The sequence below is a fragment of the Pygocentrus nattereri genome, chromosome 5 (genome assembly GCF_015220715.1).
Source record: "Pygocentrus nattereri isolate fPygNat1 chromosome 5, fPygNat1.pri, whole genome shotgun sequence".
NCBI lineage: Eukaryota > Metazoa > Chordata > Actinopteri > Characiformes > Serrasalmidae > Pygocentrus > Pygocentrus nattereri.
The window spans coordinates 12155737-12176655 of record NC_051215.1 but is presented as its reverse complement, the minus strand read 5'-3'; the positions used below and the strand labels follow the sequence as shown (position 1 = coordinate 12176655).

At 38.2% G+C, this 20919-nt stretch overlaps 1 protein-coding gene across 1 annotated transcript; it reads left to right on the top strand.

The window, feature by feature from the left end:
- The first annotated feature begins 1021 nt into the window (after nucleotides 1-1021).
- Nucleotides 1022-17262, top strand: il15 (interleukin 15). Its single transcript, XM_037538886.1, has 6 exons — nucleotides 1022-1419; nucleotides 3813-3907; nucleotides 14014-14104; nucleotides 14409-14450; nucleotides 15036-15170; nucleotides 16336-17262. The coding sequence occupies exons 1-6, from the start codon at nucleotides 1345-1347 to the stop codon at nucleotides 16447-16449; spliced, it is 552 nt and encodes a 183-aa protein (XP_037394783.1). The 5' UTR covers nucleotides 1022-1344; the 3' UTR covers nucleotides 16450-17262.
- Nucleotides 17263-20919: the final 3657 nt, after the last annotated feature.

The following is a 20919-nucleotide window of genomic DNA, read 5'->3' as shown; positions in this document are numbered from 1 at the left end:
TTATATTAATATATATTAATATAATATAATATAGAAGCAATAAGGTATGTGACTAGTTAAAAACAGGTATGGATTCCTGAGCAGGCTTGCTAGTCCCAAGAGTTCTGGTAATCTGCACAAGCTTCTGAAATATAGGCTTATATTGGGTTTGTTTATCTCATGTCTGAATGTTGTTCATGTATTTCAACAAAATCATTGAAGGGACTAATTCAAAAGCAAAAACTCTTTGACAGTAATGAAGATCAGGGTTATACATAGACATATATCTGCACCCAGGGGCCAACAAGTTATGTGTTAAGTGTATCTCATACATAGCACCCCCACCCTGCTCACCTCCCGAGCAGAGAAAAAAAGTTCAGGCTCAGGAATTTTTCCCACTATCACCCCTGAGTACTGCAAAGATTGTATTTGGGCCCAGAAGTGAAAACAGATACTTTCCATCTCTCTAGTTGTTTAGACTGGAGTTTATTTAAGCCTTTTTTGTTTACATTCTGCAGTTTGCCACTGATAGATGAATCATGAAATGTAAGACCCTGTTCATGCAGTTATAGTGTAATGGCATGGCCAGTGCTTTCTGTATCACAGTAATCCAATAAAGGATTAAGATGGCCTGTAGACCACGCTTTGCACTCGCTCACTTGTGGAAAATATGGTGCAGGATGACTCATCTGACCACATCTCTCTAGATGGCTGCTTCTCCAAAAATGCAATTGTTTTTGTAATGAGGTTGTTTTTGTGCTGCAACCCTGCTATAACATCCCTCAGTGTAGTTGTCGATCGACCGTTCTTGCCAAGTTAGTTAAATTAGTTAACGAGCTGGATTCAAATTGTATTTTCTTTTCTGTTTAAAAGAAAAAAAAGCTAATTTAATCAAAAGTAGGTGGCAAAGTTTTTTCTGCCTATTAATCCTTTTTTACCGTTGAGTTGAGACGCAGCGGACGGTGTAACCGACGATGTCGATATTGCTAATGTCATCGTCCGACCTCCCACTGTCTTGCGCTGCTACGCAGTTTGCGCAAGTCCCGTGCGAAGCTCCTCTTTGGAAAATCTCCAGTGTAGATGCTGGAGAGCGCTGTAAAGTGAAAGCTCCCCTGCTCGACTAGTCCAGGGCAGGGAGGCACCGCTCACTGTTTACTCAATGAATTTGGAGCAGAGATGCCTTCATTCAAAAGTCAGACCTCATGGATTCTTTGAGGTGTGACCCTCTTCATGTGGAAGCTGCGCTAGGCTCAGACGTTCTCTATTACATTACTTAATCTTTTTTATTCCGGACTTTGGCATGATGACAAAATGTGATCCGGAGCTGCGGTCGTGGTTACATGGCCACCCATTAATTTTGCGCCGATGACCATCCTTTTGACCCTCTACCTGATTCTGTTCTTGGGATTTTGGAGTAAACCTAAAAAACACACGTCAAAGGTAAGGGGGAAAAAAACATGTCCGTCATCGCTGGCTTGTCGAGCCAAGTTTTTCTCGTGGAGCCATTTTTGTCACGCTGTGGAGATCAGCGTCCACGTTTAGCCTGGCCGCAGTTAATATTGAAATGGCTCCAGATGGCTGAATATGGAAGTACGTGCAGGCGCTATGTGGTTTGAAGTAGGTCACATCGGCTGTGTATGCAGTTTAGCGTAAACCCCGCGTTGCTGTGTCAAACTGGCCAAAGTCTGCTGGCTTACAGCCAGGAAAAACACGGGACATTAAGAGTTAATAATGATTGGGGTATTTTTATTTACTGAAGCTTTTCTTTAGTGCGGAGCCCTGGAGATGACATTGATTCATTTTTAATAAGTGGCCAAACATGACTATATTAGGTCAAAAGTTCTGAGTAAACTTGCTCATGTGTTAATTCGTGGCACCAGTATATTAATTCGTCGCCACGTCGTATGTGAGCGTTATATGGGGCCCTGCTTTTTTTATAGCTGCCTTCCATTAAAGAGCTGCGTGTTTTCATTGGTCGGTCTGGACTGTTTATGCCTGAAAAATAGTGGTTTTCAGAGTTTCAGTCATGCACGTCATTATCCAGTTACACTAGTCTTAAACTCTGACCGACTGCAGTGAGACATGCGGAGGCAACGTCGTAAGTTTAGGCTCGTATTTTAGAGGCTGAAGTCGAGGCTCCGGCATGGAGGCGTCTGTCTGTTTATCGTCAAACACTGAAAATCGAAAGGGTTTGAGTGTCGCTGATAGTTCGTAACGCTTCATGAGCGGCTCGCATGTTGACGCAGGTCATTTTTTCCCCTCGTCCATACTTTCGGTTTCGAATCCGAGTGGCTGCCATTCCTACTCCACTCACTCTCTCGCTCGCTCACTCACTATCTCTCTCACTCACTCTGTCACTCTCTTACTATCTCGCTCGCTCACTCTGTCACTCACTCTTGCTCACTCACTCACTATCTCTCTCGCTCACTCTGTCACTCACTCACTCACTCACTCACTCACTCACTCAGTTTCTCACTCAGTCTCTCTCTCGCTCGCTCACTCACTGAAGCTACGTAATGCGTCAGGAACGCCCGTGTGAAAGTGGCTTTTTCAGCCCAATACGAGCCTGAACGACGCGCATGTCCTCCTCAGAAATGTTAAAGCGACACCCTACTAGAATTCAACGGTTAAGATGCAAGCAAAGTCGTTTAGAGTGGTTTAGTGTGGAGGGGTCCGTTCTAGAGAAACGTTTAAACGTTTGTAATGGTGGTAAGATAAGCCCACCTCTAAAAGCTCCCTCACACAACGTTATTACAAACGAAATGGTTAGGGCACGACGTCCAAGATGTTGTTTTATGCTAGTTTTGTGATCAACGTTTGGCATAAAAATGTAATTTTAACAATTTATTTTCATTTATTTCTGGTGGAGGGATACATGAAGGGTGTTTTAAGGCATAATATTCCCCAGAGGAAACTTGTTTTGTTTTTGTCAGATTTACCACTTTTTTACCATCATCAGCATTACATGTCATCACTGTCCTAAGACAAAGAAGTAACTATAAAATAGTAACTTTACAGGAGACGGCAACACCACATTTCACTGTAAGTTAATGTAAAGAGATTTTAATCCAAGTGATTTTAGAGTATTACTATTGGTCCATTCGTCATGAAATTTTCACAAAATGTGAAGCACAGCTTCTTTATCACAAGATAAAGAAGGACAACATCGGAGATAGGGCACGTTTACATGCACTGAATAATCTGATAAGTGCAGAAAATCATATTTTGTCAGTAATCTGATCAATTTGTTTACATGTACTTGAGCAGTCGCATAATGGGAAACTCTGTGTTTACATGAGCCAGACAGTAATCAGATTTATGCTTTGCAACCAGCCATCAAACACATAGAAGAAGACATGACGTAAACGTAACTCAAATTTCATGCTGCACCTTTTTTTTTCATCTCTCCAAAAGTGTTTTGCTGCGAAACACTGCTTGTCTGTATCTACTACCGCTGTCTGTTTTCACGCATGCGTAGACCGAGACATCCGAAAGAAATCCGAGTAAGAGTTTGCATGCACTGAGAAATCTGATTACTGAGCTCTGACTTACTCTTTATCAGATTTCTTAATTGGATTTCTAGATTTGAGTATGGTGTTTACATGCCCATCAAAATGATTGGATTACTGCAGAAATCTGATAATCATTGAATTATTGAGTGCATGGTTTTCTTTGGACAGTGATAAATCTATATAGGATTACTGGTGGTTTTGGATAGTAAATAAAATGACTGTATTTGCACTGTAGTCATTGCAACTTCTGGTTTCTATCGCCACCACTTTAAAGAAATCAGAGTCTGCAAGTTTCTCTATAAATGATGTGATTTCTTTCAGGGAACCACAAGATGCGTTTGTCTCCTCTGGTGCTTTGGCAGTAACCTGGAAAACCATTTGAACATCGAGGTTTGGAATTCTTTCTTAATTCTGAGGTATATCACTCTCAAACAATAAGACTTTGCTTGTATTTGATAAAAGGGGTAGGACGGGTCAGCGTCACATGCCACACATTTTAAAAAGATGGTTTTTCAAGGAAGGTAGGCTGCCTCCTGGACACCTCCCTCGTGAGGTGTCACAGGCAAGTCCACCAGGGAGGAGACCCCGGGGAAGACCCAGGACACGCTGGCGTGACTATATCGCCCAGCTGGCCTGGGAGCGCCTCGGAATCCCCCCCGGAGAGCTAGTGGAAGTGGCTGGGGAAAGGGAGGTCTGGGCCTCATTGCTTAGGATGCTGCCCCGTGAGCTGAACCCCGGAGAAGCGGAAGATGATGGATGGATGGATGGATGGATGGATGGATGGATGGATGGATTTTGGTTTGAAAAATTCAGCTGCATGTGCTGATCATATTACATGTATTTAGCAGAAGCTTTTTTTGCTGGACAGCCCAGTACGTCGGATAAGGGCAGTCAGTGTGGGAGGACCCAAGTTATCCTCCATGCATAATAGAATTTGGGAGGGCTCTATATAGTGGGGACCTTCTCCGAGATCAGTGTTTTCCAGGAGGCTTGCTGCCTAGTACGTGTAAGTCTTTTCTCTGAAACTAGAGAAAGAAGCTGGGCTCTCTGCTTTGTATACAAAACTTGAAGTAAGGGTGTGATCTTAGAATCCTGCATGTATTAGCAGTTCACTGAAGTACCTTTTGTCTTCTGAGAAACATTTTCTGTCCTAGAGCGATGCAGAGAATCTTGTTCATGCATTTGTTAAAAGCAGAATTAATTACTGTAATTCTGTTCTGTCTGGGCTTCCTAAAACAATTCACCTGCTACGGATCCTAAGAAAATCAAAATAGAGAGCTATTATCAGCCCTGTGTGGGAAGAACTGCACTGACTATATAGTTTAGGATACATTTTAAAGTTCTGCTACAAGTTTTTAGGGTTCTGAATAACCTTAAAGCACCACAGAGTGTCTGTCTGTTTATGTTCCAGCATAAAGCAGGTGCTTTATTATCTTAGATTTTATATGAAATACATATAATGAAATGCACTGTGCTCCTGTTGCACTGGCCACCGCCCAACAAAACTCGCTCCTCATTTGCATAAAGTTAATAAAAGTTCAACTCCTGATCACTGTGTTCACCTACTTTGCACCTCTTGCACTCCTACAATCCTCCGCCCTCTTTCCCTGTAAATGAATGGGAGGTAAAACAAAATCACTTTGCTCTGCAGTGTTAGTGCCCATTTAAATATTATATTATATTTAATGGAGCTGAAACCTCTTTGCCCACCCAGAGAGACAGTCTTATCAGGAATCGAGTTTCTGTCTGGTTCTGAGAAAAACTCATTACTCCATCATCATCATCAATAATGGAAGAGTAGCTGAGTGTTCTAACTGAATGTTCTTGGCTGCTTGTTTTTGCTCGAAGGCTTTTATGACGTGCAATACATCAAGCAGAAGGTTGCCAGCATTGAAAGACTCACTGTCCGCACCTTATGTAAACAAGAACTTATGATTCATGGAGCACGCAACCATTCTTGAAGTTATTCAAGACAATCTCTAACCATCTGCCCAATTATCTACCCACCATAATCAATTCTGTCTAGCCTGTCCTGCATCCCTGCATCCTGTTCCTGATGACTGAAAATACCACATCACCTTTTCATTTCTTTGTGCCCTTTCTTTAATCATGCCATATCTCAGGTGTCTATTATATTAGATGACTTGAAGCACAGAAGCCACTGCTTCTGTAAAGAGACACATTTATAATCAGTGCTTTTCTCTGTATATACAGTCATTTTATTGATGTCTAAGTGAAAATAATAATACACATTATCTCCAGACAAAACATTTCTGAAGTTTTAGTTACTGATTTTTAGTTGCTCAATTTAATATATTGGAAAAAACAACAAAAACATAGTGCATTTGCAAATATTATAGCACTTCATATATATACAGGGGTTGGACTATGAAACTGAAACACCTGTCATTTTAGTGTGGGAGGTTTCATGGCTAAATTGGACCAGCCTGATGGCCAGTCTTCATTAATTGCATTTTGCACCAGTTAGAGCAGAGTGTGAAGGTTCAATTAGCAGGATAAGAGCACAGTTTTCAGCTCAAAATATTGCAATGCACACAAAAAGAGGACAAATTGTTGGTGCACGTCTTGCTGGCGCATCTGCAACCAAGACAGCAAGTCTTTGTGATGTATCAAGAGCCACGGTATCCAGGGTAATGTCAGAATACCACCAAGAAGGACGAACCACATCCAACAGGATTAACTGTGGACGCAAGAGGAAGCTGTCTGAAAGGGATGTTCAGGTACTAAGCTGGATTGTATCCAAAAAACAAAACCACGGCTTCCCAAATCACGGCAGATTTAAATGTGCACCTCAACTCTCCTGTTTCCACCAAAACTGTCCGTCGGGAGCTCCACAGGGTCAATATACATGGCCGGGCTGCTATAGCCAAACCTTTGGTCACTCGTGCCAATGCCAAAGTCGGTTTCAATGGTGCAAGGAGCGCAAATCTTGGACTGTGGACAATGTGAAACATGTATTGTTCTCTGATGAGTCCACCTTTACTGTTTTCCCCACATCTGGGAGAGTTACGGTGTGGAGAAGCCCCAAAGAAGCGTACCACCCAGACTGTTGCATGCCCAGAGTGAAGCATGGGCTGGGATCAGTGATGGTTTGGGCTGCCATATCATGGCATTCCCTTGGCCCAATACTTGTGCTAGATGGGCGCGTCACTGCCAAGGATATACCGAACCATTCTGGAGGACCATGTGCATCCAATGGTTCAAACATTGTATCCTGAAGGTGGTGCCGTGTATCAGGATGACAATGCACCAATACACACAGCAAGACTGGTGAAAGATTGGTTTGATGAACATGAAAGTGAAGCTGAACATCTCCCATGGCCTGCACAGTCACCAGATCTAAATATTATTGAGCCACTTTGGGGTGTTTTGGAGGAGCGAGTCATAAAACGTTTTCCTCCACCAGCATCACGTAGTGACCTGGCCACTACCCTGCAAGAAGAATGGCTTAAAATCCCTCTGACCACTGTGCAGGACTTGTATATGTCATTCCCAAGACGAATTGACGCTGTATTGGCCGCAAAAGGAGTCTCTACACCGTACTAATAAATTATTGTGGTCTAAAACCAGGTGTTTCAATTTCATTGTCCAACCCCTGTATATATATATATATATATATATATATATATTTTTTTTTTTTTTTTTACCAAATTTTCTCCCCAATTTAGTTGTTTCCAATTCCACCCGCTAGTTAGGACTACCCCAATCACACAATGCTACCAGCACTAGGAGGGTGAGGCCTGCACATGCTTCCTCCGAGACCTGAAGCCACCGCTTCTTTTTGAACTGTCGCTCACGCAACGTCATTGAACAGTCGAACGCGCTCGGAGGAAAGCGTGAACCCTTTGCATCATGAAAGGATTCTTGAGATTGATGGAGAATGTGCTGTAGGTGGTTCTATACAGGAGCTTTTGGAAAAGCGTTCTATATAGCACCAAAAAGGGTTCTTCCATTGGCTTGACCTCGTAACAGTAGAAGAGCCCTTTTCGGTGCTATATAGAACCCTTTAAAAAAAACCCTATATAGAACCATCTACAGTGCATTCTCTATCAATCTGAAGAACCTTTTCATAAACCCTTAATAATGCAAAGGGTTCTTTGAGTGTTCTTGGTTCTATATAAAAACATTCTATAAGAACCATCATTTTGGAGAGCGTAGTATAAAAAAGTACACCCTGAATTGTGAGAAGATTCCCTGTGATCCTGTTTATACTTGTCATTTCATGCAACTCATGTTCACATAATGTTTAGATAAACATTCCATTTCCACCTGGCTTATAACGGCCTCTTTGTTAAAGGTGCATGAATCAAAATGATACATGGTAAATAGGAGCACTACATCTACACAAACCACATTTTTTAGCTCTTTTTTGGCCCATTTTGCCAGGCCTTGTCATGATTTTTCTAGCAATGTTAATTTATGTGTATTGCTTTCATTAGACATCGATAAACATATGACGTTATGCGTAGTGTTGTTTGACAGGAGATTAAGACACATAGTCAGAGGATGCCCATTATAGTACTAATATAGATGACATTTTCTAAATTAAATCATCTTGTGGACCATGATTTGCCATTTGTGAAATAATGATATGACGCTCAACTAATTGCTGCTTAGCAACCGTCTCTAAGCACTGCTTCTTCTGGCAAGTGAATGAAAAAATCTGCCAGAACTTCTCACAACAAGTACAAGTGGCAAAGTTAGTCGCAGTTGTCAGGGTGAGAGAAAGGTGTGAAAAGGTGTTACTGAAGAACGTGTAGATTAGATACTCTATTCTAATCAGCTGAGGCTGTTTTTATATCATTCCTGAAGTTGAAAAACTGTTGGGTGAAACTCAGTGGAAGACCATAGTCACAGCTCAGTCGCAAATCTGTTAAAGTATAAGTAGCTCTGAGGCAAAATAAACATATCTGAGTTATTAACATTCAGTTTAATATAATGTCTAACATTAAATAGCTTTGTAGAAAAATATTATGATCAGTTAGATAGCTAGGTTAGCTTTGCTTAGCTGCTTACCTTGCTTACAGCATAATGAATTAGTTGGATCAAAGATCAAATTAGTTGGACCATATTTGTGATTAAAATGTTCTGAAAATGTTTTGAAAATAAATAAAAATGCAATTAAATATGTGCAGTCTTTCGCATTTGTTGAGGTTTGCTAAAGATGGCATATCCTCAGGATCTAACATTGCATCAATTTTAGTCTGACTATCTGATCTCTTTTGTAGGTGATTTTGTTCTACAACCCCATTTTTGAAAAGGTTGGGATACTGTGCAAAATGTAAAAGCAAAAAAAAATGCAATGATGTGCAGATAATTTAAACCCTGAATTTAATTGAAAATATCACAAAGACAACATACGTGTTGAAACTGAGTAATTTCATCATTTTAAAAAAAGTATATGCCCCTTTTGAATTTGATGCCAACAACACATTCCAAAAAAGTTGGGGACAAGGGCTACAAAAGGCTGGTAAAGTTGTGTAATGTTAAAAGAACATATAGTATTTGATTGGCAACAGGTCAGTAACATGATTGGATATTAAAAACATCCCAAAGAGGCTGAATCTTTCAGAAGTAAAGATTTAAAATGGACAGAGGTGAAGTCTGTGGAATCAAAATTTGAAATTTTTTGGAAATTATGGATGCTGTGGCTAAAGACCGGTCAGCTTGTTGTCAGCACACAGTTCAAAAGCCAGTATTCATGATGGTATAGGGGTGCATTAGTGCACATGGCATGGGTGATGTGTGCATCTGTGAAGGAACCATTAATGCTGAATGATATACATGTTTTGGCAACATATGCTGCCATCCAGATGACGTCTTTTTCAGGGAAGGCCTTGATTACTTAAGCATTGCTCTGTATTAAAAGAGCTGGCGTGCTAAGCTGGCTTGCCTGCAGTCCAGATCTGTCACGACTGAAAACATTTGTCACATTATGAAATGAAAAATATGACAAAGGAGACTTTGAACTTTTGAGCAGCTGAAATCCAGTCAAGAATAGGAAAACATTTCACTTTCAAAACTACAGCAGTTGAGCTTCTGAGTTCCCAAACGGTTATAGTGTTGTTAAAAGTAGAAGTGATAAATACAGTGGTAAACATGCCCCAAATTCAAAATGCAAATATTTTTCAAAAACAATAAAATTTCTCAGTTTCAACATTTGATATGTTGTCTTTGAAGTATTGTCCTTTAAAAATATAGTTTGCATGATTTGTACATCATTGTACTGTATTTTTATTTACATTCTGCCCAGCATCCCAACTTTTTTGGAAATGGGGTTGTGTTAGTTCAATTAGTTCACTTAGTTTTCTAGGTCAGAATTTACCTTTCAGATAAATCATGAACTGATGGTTTTTGGTCCAGCCCACTTGACATTGGACCGAGTGTAATGTGGCCCACAGAGGGGAACTCTCAGGACCTTCTTGGCCTAATGATTTCAGGAACTAAAAAATGTATGTCTGTGATTTTTAGTTCATTATTGCTCAACAGAATCAGTATTTAAATTCTACAAGTATTACAGTACTCATCCTATCTTGTTACGTATAGGATGTGCTATCTAGGCAGATATAGCTAAGCGAGCCCCCCTTTTTGGTTAGGATTTCAAGGGCCAAGTACGTCAGACTAACCATCAACATAATTACGAAGTGACAGAGGAATCATCCAAAACAAATTTGATTTCCAGTAGGTTAAGACCAATTTTGTAAGAAAACAAAACACCATGCTAAGCCTTCTGGAAATACCAGATGCATCACTGATTGAATACGTGCAGCAGGCGAATCAGTAGGTTGTTACATATGGAAAACAGTGGCAGCAGCTCTATACACAGCTTACTACTTAAAGACTCAGCGTGAAACTGCTATACGATAATATATATTACAATAGCTGTCATAAATTTCCAGAAATGTCAGTGTTTAAGACATTATTGGGACCAATGGATTTTCCATTCCACCTTAAACACTGTAGCAGTTACATTCTTGTGATTAAACGCGCCAGAATGCAACTGCTGCACCAAAAAGAAGTTAACATCAGATGCAACAGAAAGTGTTCCAGCAAATCCCTGTTAGCTTAGTCATAACAAACTATGAAGGTTGATTTCTCATGTTTTGAGTGGGTTTTGACACTTTGAAATTTGAAGGCTTAAATCTTATAGTGGGTTTTCCTCTGATACCCTTTTACCCAAAATGAGTTTGACCCCCATGGAGCTTGCCTGTAAAGTTCTCTCTAATATGTGACCCACGCTTCATGTTTGACAGCTTGGCTGTTCATCTTCTGTGTTCATCCTGTGCTGACTCTAGAAGATGTTTTAAATGACAAACCTCCTATTAAATTTCCTATACTCAGGAGGGAACAACCCTTCCTGACCATTCATATAACTCAGATTTTCTCAGGAGATAACAAGTTTGGACTAAATTTGTTCTTGTGCTTGAGAGCACCATTCTGGCTGCTGGTTAGGGAGTTTAGCAAGCATTGTGACTTTCATGACTGTATACGTGACAGGAATAGGCTGAAGATAATAAGTGTGGCAGTTAATCTTCGGACCCGATTTCAAAAATAGAGCCAGTTTTGCTGCATGTGCTCTTCACCCCCGTAGCAAATGAATAGCTACTTGCAAGGACCCCGATTCATTAAAGTTAGGTATGATCAGCTGATTGTAAAACCGGCATTCAAATTTTTCACCAACAGCTGCATGTAAATTTGAACATAACCTAAGGAATGCTTCCTTTGAAGTAAATAAGAAAAATTATCAATTTTATCAACCAGTAGGAACATAAAATACTAAATAGTAATTATAATATTAGATGGCACATCTGAAAAAAAGGTGAAAAGTCTGACAAGAAACTAAACCTGTTAATTAACAGTAAAACTTTGTTTTCTTAATGTTGACAAAAAATTATGAAATTAGTAATTTCTTAGATAAAGCTAACTCTTACTGTAATTTAACAGTTTCACTAGTTAGTCATTCTGACACAGTATTTACCATAATAATCACATATATGCAAATGTCTGTGAAATACGTGATTATTTGTTGTGAATTCACATTCTATTACTGAAAATTAACAATACTATTAAAATACATTCTATGTACAATTTATTTACATGCATTTAACTTTTTTTCCTCAAGAATTATTTACGGTACTTTGACCATGAAAATACTCGTTTTACAGTGTAACTAGTTCAGTTTACGTGTAACATATAACTGAATCTTTATAAGCTCATTAGTTCTTCAGTTGTGTAAGCAGGGAGGACAGCACTGGGTGAATTATGGTGTGCTTTATATAAAGTCTATGTATGCAGGGACAAACTGGATGTGTTTGCAAATAATATGTAAATTAGAGATCAATTTGTTTTCACACAGCAGAAATGAACTCATCAGTTTTGCTCGACTGCTTGTATCAGTGCTATACAACAGTTTCATGAATCAGATATTAAGTAACTCATACTTGATCCTCTGCACTCCAGTCTGGGCTTGTTTACATTGCGTCAAGGACAGAGTCATAGGCTCATCTAACGGATGTGTTGTGTACTCTTAGGATGTACTAAGAGTACACAACACAAACAATGCAAGATTTATGGCAGTATAGAGACATGCTGACACTGTCAGATAGACACCAGAGCAATACAGTAGAACAAAGGCTCTGGTAATTAGCATCAGAACTGACTTTGCAGGAGTAACAGTGGAAAGTTCAGTTATTATATACAAGCCCATTTCCCAAAAAGTTTGGATGCTGTGAAAAATGTGAATAAAAACAAAATGCAATAATGTGCAAATCAATTATATTTCATTGAAGATGCTTCAAAGACAACATATCAAATGTTGAAACTGAGAAATTATATTGTTTTTTCAAAAATATATACCCATTTTGAATTTAATACCAGCAACATGTTCCTAAAAAGTTGGGACAGAGACAACAAAAAGTATAGTTGTGTATATAAGTCTGTATATTTCAATTAGCAAGTTTCAGCAAGACAATGTCAAACCACATTGTGCATGTCTTACAACAGCATGGCTCTGTATTAAAAGAGTCTGGGTGCTAAACTTGTTTGCTTGCAGTTAAGCTGTCACAACTGAAAAATTTGGCACATTATGAAATGAAAAATATGATAAAGGCGACTCTGAACTTGTGAGCAGCTGATTGTAATCATAATTTGGTACAATTGTAGCACAGAGGAAAGGCCTAGGCTGAGAATTGCCAACAAAGGCGTGAGGCTAAAAAGTTCATCAAAGAAAGATGGGTGTTTTATCACCTTCAGTACTTCAGTGAAGGAATTTCAGTGCTTAATGAGCAAGAGCTGATTAACTGTGCTCCATGATACCTATTTTGGATTTATTTTTGGAAAAAAAGAACTGTCCAGGTCTGTCATGGTATGGGGTTGTTTCAGCACCCTTGGCAAATATACCTTATGCTTTTGTGATGGCACCATCAATACAGAAAAGTACTTTGAGATTTTGGAGCATTGGAACATTTGGTCCCTTCGAGACATTTTTCTCCTGGGATGTCCATGCATATTTCAGAAAGACTCATTACAAAGGCATGGCTGTGGAAGAAGAGGGTGCGGGTGCTGGACTGACCTGTTTGCTGTCTCAAACTGTCCCCAATAGAGAACATAAGGTGCAGTTTAAAATGTAAAATGTGACATCAAAAACAAATACGTTTGCACACTGTAAAACCTGTTTGTAGGAAGAAAGGGGCAAAATTACACATAACTTCAGTCTCGAAATGGCTTTAAAGTGCTGTGAGAAGGAGTGGCAACTTTACAAAATGACAAATGCTTTACTGTCACAACATTTTGTGAAATATGTTGCAAGAATCAAACATCATAAGGTCAACATCAAGTGATTTGCTGTTGTGTTGTTTTCAATGTAATACAGGTCAAAAATGATTTACAAATCATTGTTTTCCGTTTACATTTTAATCTAACATACTGCCTCATTTTAACTGATTTGGGGTTGAGCAATGGTCAGTCAAGTGGTTTAACCATAGCACAGAGACAGCATTGTTGTGAATGTCTTAGTCTTAAGTTAAAGTGCTGATTCCCAAATCCTTCTGTTTTGAAAAACAGGTAGGCCTTTTAGACACAGTTTGAAAATGGGGCAAATCATATTTAATGAATAGAAAGTTTCTGGTATCACTGAGAAATCATTCATCAGAAAACTAACATTTCTTATGGAGTCCCACAGGGTACAATTTTAAGGCCTTTGCTTTTCTCCTTGTACATGTTACTTACAGTTTTGTTATCAGGAATCATAAGAGGAACATTCTAGCAATGTTCATGAGATGTAATTACACATGTATAATAAATGTTAAATTACATGTGATTCTTGTAATAATCAGTAGTACAGTGAAAAAAAAGTGCAGTAAATGCAAAATCTGTATGTTCTGGACATTTTAATCAGGAGTTCAGGAATATAAAATTTCCAAAGATAGTATAAAATAGTATGTGAATCATTTTTACATGAATTACTTTTAATGATTTTATGCTGTTTTTCATGTCTCCTCAGCTGTGCATTTTTGACCACTGTGGATGCTCACCATGAAAGCAGCTTGGTAGAGCTCCGGGTTTTGCTGCAAAAAGGGAAACATATATTTGAAGTAAGACATAATAGTATATAAGCTGCATGTTGCATCACTTTTATATTATTAGTTAATCTTTTTGTGGCTCTTCTTTAAAGTATGTAAGTAGTAGAATGATTGTAACCACTATTTCTTGCACGCTGTCTATTGATTTTTTATTAAAATGTAAAATTAAAAACATTTCATTGTATCCTGAACTGTAATTATGAGTAGTGAGTTAATTTGCCTGTGATATTTAAACGTTTGGTATTAGGCAGAGGTTATATTCACTCTGTACACATATCACAACTCATCTTTGTTTTATTTATGTATTTTTTTTTAGAATTCAGATGCCCTATTATATGCTCCACATGCAGATATAGATGTAAGTTTGTTTGAGTAATTTCTTTTTTTATAGTACTTAACTCAGTTTTATGACACAGCACGGTCATGTACATCTATATGTACATATACATCTATATGTACATATACATCTATATGTACATATACAATCATATGCAAAACTTTAAACACTCCAGGTCAAATTACTTGTTGTGAAAACTTGTGAAGTTAACACAGCCTCTACAGGGAACAAACTTAATATGAAAGTTTTCACTGAAATTGAAGGGGAAGCTTAAAGGGACACGTGTCAACATCACTGAATGTGTCTGGGATTACTCAGGTTGTGAGAAACATAAAATGCAACCAACTTCTAAGACTTAACTGAGAGCAAGAAATGCAAAGAAGGGAAGCTGTGTTGAAGGCAAGTAGTAGACAAACTAAATTAATATTATATTTAGTTGTCGAGGCATCTTGTGTAATTTCCAGTTTAAGATGTTTCCTGCTTTTCTCCTGTGCTGAAAAATGAACAACCTGTACATGATGGCCAGTTTGACTGGAAATTAAATTAATGTGGGTAATACTTTTTGTATGTTTCATGCTGTTAATCACATTTAATCTCCATTTGCAGAAATGCACTCCTTCATTAATGTACTGCTACCTGCAGGAGTTGTATGTTATTTTAACAGAGGCGAAGGACTCAGGATATGACAATGAAATCCAGTCGGTATTCACTCTTATTGATACATACAAAAACTGCTCTGATGTAAGTCCACTGTGTGATTATTCTTCTGATTTTTTTGTCCTTATTTTTGTCTGACTCAGAGCTAAAGAATTATTGTATTTACATACTATCATGCATTGAAGCTGTATCTAATACAGTAAAATCAGGTTTGGGATGTAATGGGATCAGTTATTGGGAATTCGTATTCAGAATACAAAAATGAAGTATTTGCATCCAGTCCAAGTTACATTTTGTAGTATTCAGATTAAAGTTCCTTTGCACATTTTTAGGGTAATGTTTGTAGAATACTTACCCACTAAATTAAAAAATAACATTTTATTAAAAAATTACATATTACCTAATTTAGATTTAATGGACAGCATGTAGCCAACATGCTCGTTAGACAAACTATAGAGGACCTCAATCAACAGCGTCTTTACACCAAAGTTTCTACTAAAGCCTCAGTAGACTGTGATGTAGTCAGTGTGATTATCTGAGTATTAATGAGCTCTCCTAAAGCCTGAGTGGACTAATAAACCAATGTGATGATCAGTTAGTATTCTTAGTGTTACTGAGCTCTCCTAAAGCCTGAGTGGACTAATAAACCAATGTGATGATCAGTTAGTATTCTCAGTGTTACTGAGCTCTCCTAAAGCCTGAGTAGATTGATAAATCAAAGAAAAAGGAATGATCAAAATGAACAGTCCCCTCAGTAGTGGATGTGTTTGCGAGTGATTAGTGTTTGTGTTTGTGGGACCAGCTGTGGACTGAAGCAAACAGTGAGAGAGAAAAACTTCATTTAAATGACAAACTAATTATTCATGAAATGTATTAATAAAGAAAACTGGCAACCAGTAACAGTGAGGAACAGTGTGAATTAAGTAAAAAATAAAGTTTTATCAATCTGCCCTGCAAGGTTTTTATTTTTGGTCTAAATACGTTGCTTTTACATACCATGGCATGGAATATGGAATGGAACATAGTGGAATATGTTAGTAAATACATTTAGAACAGTGTATTCAGTATTTAGCCATAACTACATTTTGCTGATTATAATAATAGTACTATAATAATACTATAATAATACTAACAGTTTGCTTTTCATGCTTAGTTTAAAGCAATCACCTTAACTTCTTTGTTTTTAAAAACTTGTAGACATGCCAACTATGGGTGTTTTGTGATTGTCCATTTGGTCTGTTTTTTGTAGAGCAACTGTCCAGCATGTGAAACCCACCTGGTAGCCAACTCAACAGTGTTCATGAAAAGGATGGAGGAGTTTATTCAGAAACTGTTGTCAAGTAAAAACACAGACTGTGATTAACACCCTAATCTTGATGTAAATATCATCCATGTCTTTTTATCATGTATTCAAAAATACTATAAATGTATTAATTTCTATATATTTATGAACAAAACAGCCACATTATACACTTATTTCTTGCCTCAGGTCAAATGTGTTAATTTGCTCCACTTTCTAGTTTTAAAAAATTATTTTTTATATCTATTTTTGTACTATGGGGCTCTTTTCTGTAAACATACCATACAGTTGAATGTAGGGCAAATATGTAGCCATGATGACTAGAAGACAGGAGCTGAACTTTCTTGTCTTGGACTGAAAAGGGCTCGTCGGAGTGTTAGATGGTGTTTATTCCAAAGCCAGGAAGACACTCCTAATTTTATCTTTATGTGAAGCTAGGGGACGATGGTGCTGGAATAAGGTTTCATGTATCTTTGTATATGATGCTGTTTGTTGTGTTGTAACATTCTGGCCTATAAAGTACTTTTTATGTCCCTGAAAACAAACATATAAATATATATTATATATGTTTATGAATATATAAGTTTATATATACTACCTATAATAATCAGAAAAGATACTGAATCTGTAGGTTGAGCTGAATGTTTAACCAGCGCTGTGTTGTTGGTGTCATGTATCTGTGTTCTCACGAAGGGAACAAGCTCACTTTGCATAAAGCTTAGCTAATACTGCATTATAAGCTTACTCTCTATAAGCTTATTCAAGTGTGTGAGCAGGGAGGAGTTTTCTCTCACCTGCCTCATGTGTAACTTGATATGTAACCCTTCTGTATTGCCTGTACTGTATCAATAAACATGGTCCACCCTCTCTCTCGCAGCTTCTCTCAAGCAATTTATGAGTTTTCCATTGACATCACAGTGCCTACATACCATAACCTCAGGAACAAAAGAGAACTCTTTTTTTTAAAATAAAAAACATGGCTGCTGCAACCCTCAACCCTCCCTCCAGCTTCTTTGCTTTATCCAGGATAGCACAGGCTGTGCTGCAGTCGTGCCGAAACCCAGGACGAGGGACGCAGACATGCTGAGGGAGTCTTTACACAGGAGGAAGAAATCATCAAGACCTTTGTGCACGTGCACTTGGCTGGCTGGCAGGAGCCACAAGCTGCTTTTCAGGAGGTTAAAAAGCAATGGAAGCAGCTTGAGGTGCGACACCCCTCAGTGAGGCGGCACCCCTCGGCATGCACAGTGGAAGGAGTCCACTTCTCTCTGTAGCTCTAGAACGTAGCGCTCCCTGTCAGCTCCCTCCTTGGACCAGAGCTCTTCCTATCAGATCCAGAGATGAATCTGCAGCTGGTGGCACAGGAAACATTGCAGTCAAGCAAGCTAAAATGAGTCTACAACTGGACAATTATGCAAAACATATTTATGTACATAGAACATAATTATGTAAAACTTTATTTACCTAGATGCCCTTGCAAATAAGAACGTTGTTTGGTTTTGTTTGCTGTGTTCTCCCTGGAAAGACAGTAACACCTCTGTGTCTGCTGGGTCTTAAAAAAACATTCACATGTTTGCAGTTGTGTTGAGAAGAAGGAGAACTGACAAGCCAAAATGACCAAAGAGATCATTCTAGATTCTTACAGCAGTCAAACAGTTACGGCACATAATACGAGTGTTTCTGTTTGTGTTTATTTGAACTTGTTCTTACACCTGTTCCCTTTCTGTTTCCAATAGTATTGCGCAAACAATGGAACAAAAACTTAGAAACCATATTTTAAACAAAACAGAGATACATATATAGTAGATATTTTTACATGTTCTTGTTAGAAACTGGATGGTGTACATGCACACACCTAAAAAAATGGCTATATGAACTTAATTCAATTATACGACATTTTTCCATTAAGTCAAATTGTGTGAAGTCAAACTACCTCAAATGAACCTAACAAGTTTATAACATCATCGTCATACACTATATAGAATTTTATTTGCCTCCAGCTCCATCTTTCTGTGAGAGACACAAATGTAATTGAAAGAAAAATTCTTAACATATATCAAGGATGCGGGGAAGTGTTTCGAACTGGGGCTGCTAAAATTTTAAGCAGCTTATATGCATATATGCATTATGTCATATACCCTGTGACATCAGGCAAAATTACATCCCTTTTTCCATTAAACATTTTTGCAAACACAACGTTTCACTGTGTGACACCCTGTTCTCTCTGCTCGCTCTCTCCCTGGATGAACTTGATGCAAATGAGCTGAGTGGTGACTAATCAGATTGTTCATATGTGGCGTGATAACTGATTAACACCCAGTGTCATTATTCAAACTGAGATTCATAACTCCAATGCACAGTGATGCACAATGAGCAGGAGATATAATTACTCAGAAAACAAATTACATATTCAAAACAACAATAATAAGTTAGTTGAAGCTTTACAAAACATTGTCGCACAGTTTTGGACCACAGAACTTTTACTCGATTTTAAGGCTGTCCCAGAGGCATTATAAAGGAGGAGACAGATTACTGTTTGAAATATGAATGGGAAAGCTCTTCATGCTCGATGTGATGTCTGTTTACAGGAAAAGTCTCAGCCCTCTGTAAAAAGAGCCAACTGGTTTGCAAGAAATGCCACAAGTGGGAAAAGCCCTGTCTGTGGAGAATTGCGCACGAGCAGTAGCCAGAACGAGCTGAAAAAACATGTTTTTGTTATTGTTTTTTTATTGAGTCAAACTCTACTAACCATTTACCCTGCTGTTGATAATGTCACTAATGACTGCAATTATATATTTATCAGCATGGCTTTCAGTTTCAGATTTACAGGTCTCTCTCTATTCGAAGGGATAGAAGCCTGATCTTGTATGACTGAGAATAACTGAGGGCGTTGCTAAAATAGCTGCCAAGTGACACACTTTCCCGTAGGGACTTTGATTGTGATTAAGCAAATGAGAAAAAATGTAAAAACTACTTGCCCTTTTCCTGATTTACTTCATTATTGCCTGTGTCTCACTGAACCTAATATTAAAGAAATGGAAGCACCAGTAAACACATGATGCATTATTGAATATTTATTTTGGTCACACTTTATTTTCGGTAGTTCTCTATAGATGATAAATTATTTGAAAAGGTTTTGCTGACAGTTGATTGATTGACATTATTAGAGTTAGAGTAGGCATTTCAGTTGAATTTAATAGGAATATAGCTGAACGTTAGATAAAGACAAACTAAACACATACAAAGCATCTACAATACAATATAGAAAATAAAGTGCTACCATTATTTCCTTTATTTAAAACTACACTATGTCTGTCTAGGGGATTTGGAGACCTCTCTGGTGGAAATGTGTAATTGCATGCAAGGTATAGATGAACATTTTGGAACATCAGTTGTGCTTCAGTGGAATTAAATAGATATATAGTTAAATATTAATTAAAGACACACTGCGCACCTACAAAGACTCTACAGTAGACTATCAAAATAGAGTGTTATCATTATTTCTTTCATTTAAAAGAAACCTGACTTGACACTTCTGACTTTTAAATTATTCTTTAATATTAGCACACATCTGCCCTGAAATGACCCTCATGCAAACATTTTACGCAATATGGTCAGTAAATGATCCACATTTGTCATGGACCAAAAAAAACAACAATTGAAACTACCAGCAACATTACTAGTTCTGAATAGCTCACAGCTGTTCATGGACAGGGTAGAAGGTGAAAAAAGGTCAGATACTTCAAATGCTGCTGCAGCTGTAACTGACAGCTGTTTGAGTTAGCTGTTCAGCCAAGCTGCCACATATGGTGCAAATTCCAAGCAAGCTGTTCTCATTATCATGTATTCATCCACATTCACAGTCACATTAATGGAGAAATGCGCCTCCGTAAGTCGGTAATGTTGACTGACTAAGCTCAATAATCCAAATAAACAGATTTTATTGATAATGAGATTCAGCTGACTGAACACAACCTACAGTGCATCCGGAAAGTATTCACAGCGCTTCACTTTTTCCACATTTTGTTTTGTTACAGCCTTATTCCAAATTGAATTAAATTAATCTTTTTCCTCTAAATTCTACACAAAATACCCCATTGTGACCATGTGAAAAACGTTTTCTCGAGAGTTTTGAAAATTTATTAAAATTAAAAAACAAAGAAATCATATTTACATAAGTATTCACAGCCTTTGCTTAATACTTTGTAGAACCACCTTTGGCAGCAACTACAGCCTCAAGTCTTTTTGAATATGATGCCACAAGCTTGGCACACCTATCTTTAGGCAGTTTTGCCCATTCTTCTTTGCAGTACCTCTGAAGCTCCATCAGGTTGGATGGGAGACGTCTGTGCACAGCCATTTTCAGATCTCTCCAGAGATGTTCAATCGGATTCAAGTCTGGGCTCTGGCTGGGCCACTCCAGGACATTCACAGAGTGGTCCTGAAGCCACTGCTTTGAGATCTTGGCTGTGTGCTTCGGATCGTTGTCCTGCTGAAAAATGAACCGTCGCCCCAGTCTGAGGTCAAGAGCGC

What these genes read in the sequence shown, in the direction of transcription:
- il15 (XM_037538886.1), top strand. Translation starts at nt 1,345, where the DNA reads ATGACCATCCTTTTGACCCTCTACCTGATTCTGTTCTTGGGATTTTGG. An exon ending in CTCCACATGCAGATATAGAT is followed by an intron (nt 14,451 to 15,035) that starts GTAAGTTTGTTT and finishes CTCCATTTGCAG; the next exon opens with AAATGCACTCCTTCATTAAT. An exon ending in CATACAAAAACTGCTCTGAT is followed by an intron (nt 15,171 to 16,335) that starts GTAAGTCCACTG and finishes TGTTTTTTGTAG; the next exon opens with AGCAACTGTCCAGCATGTGA.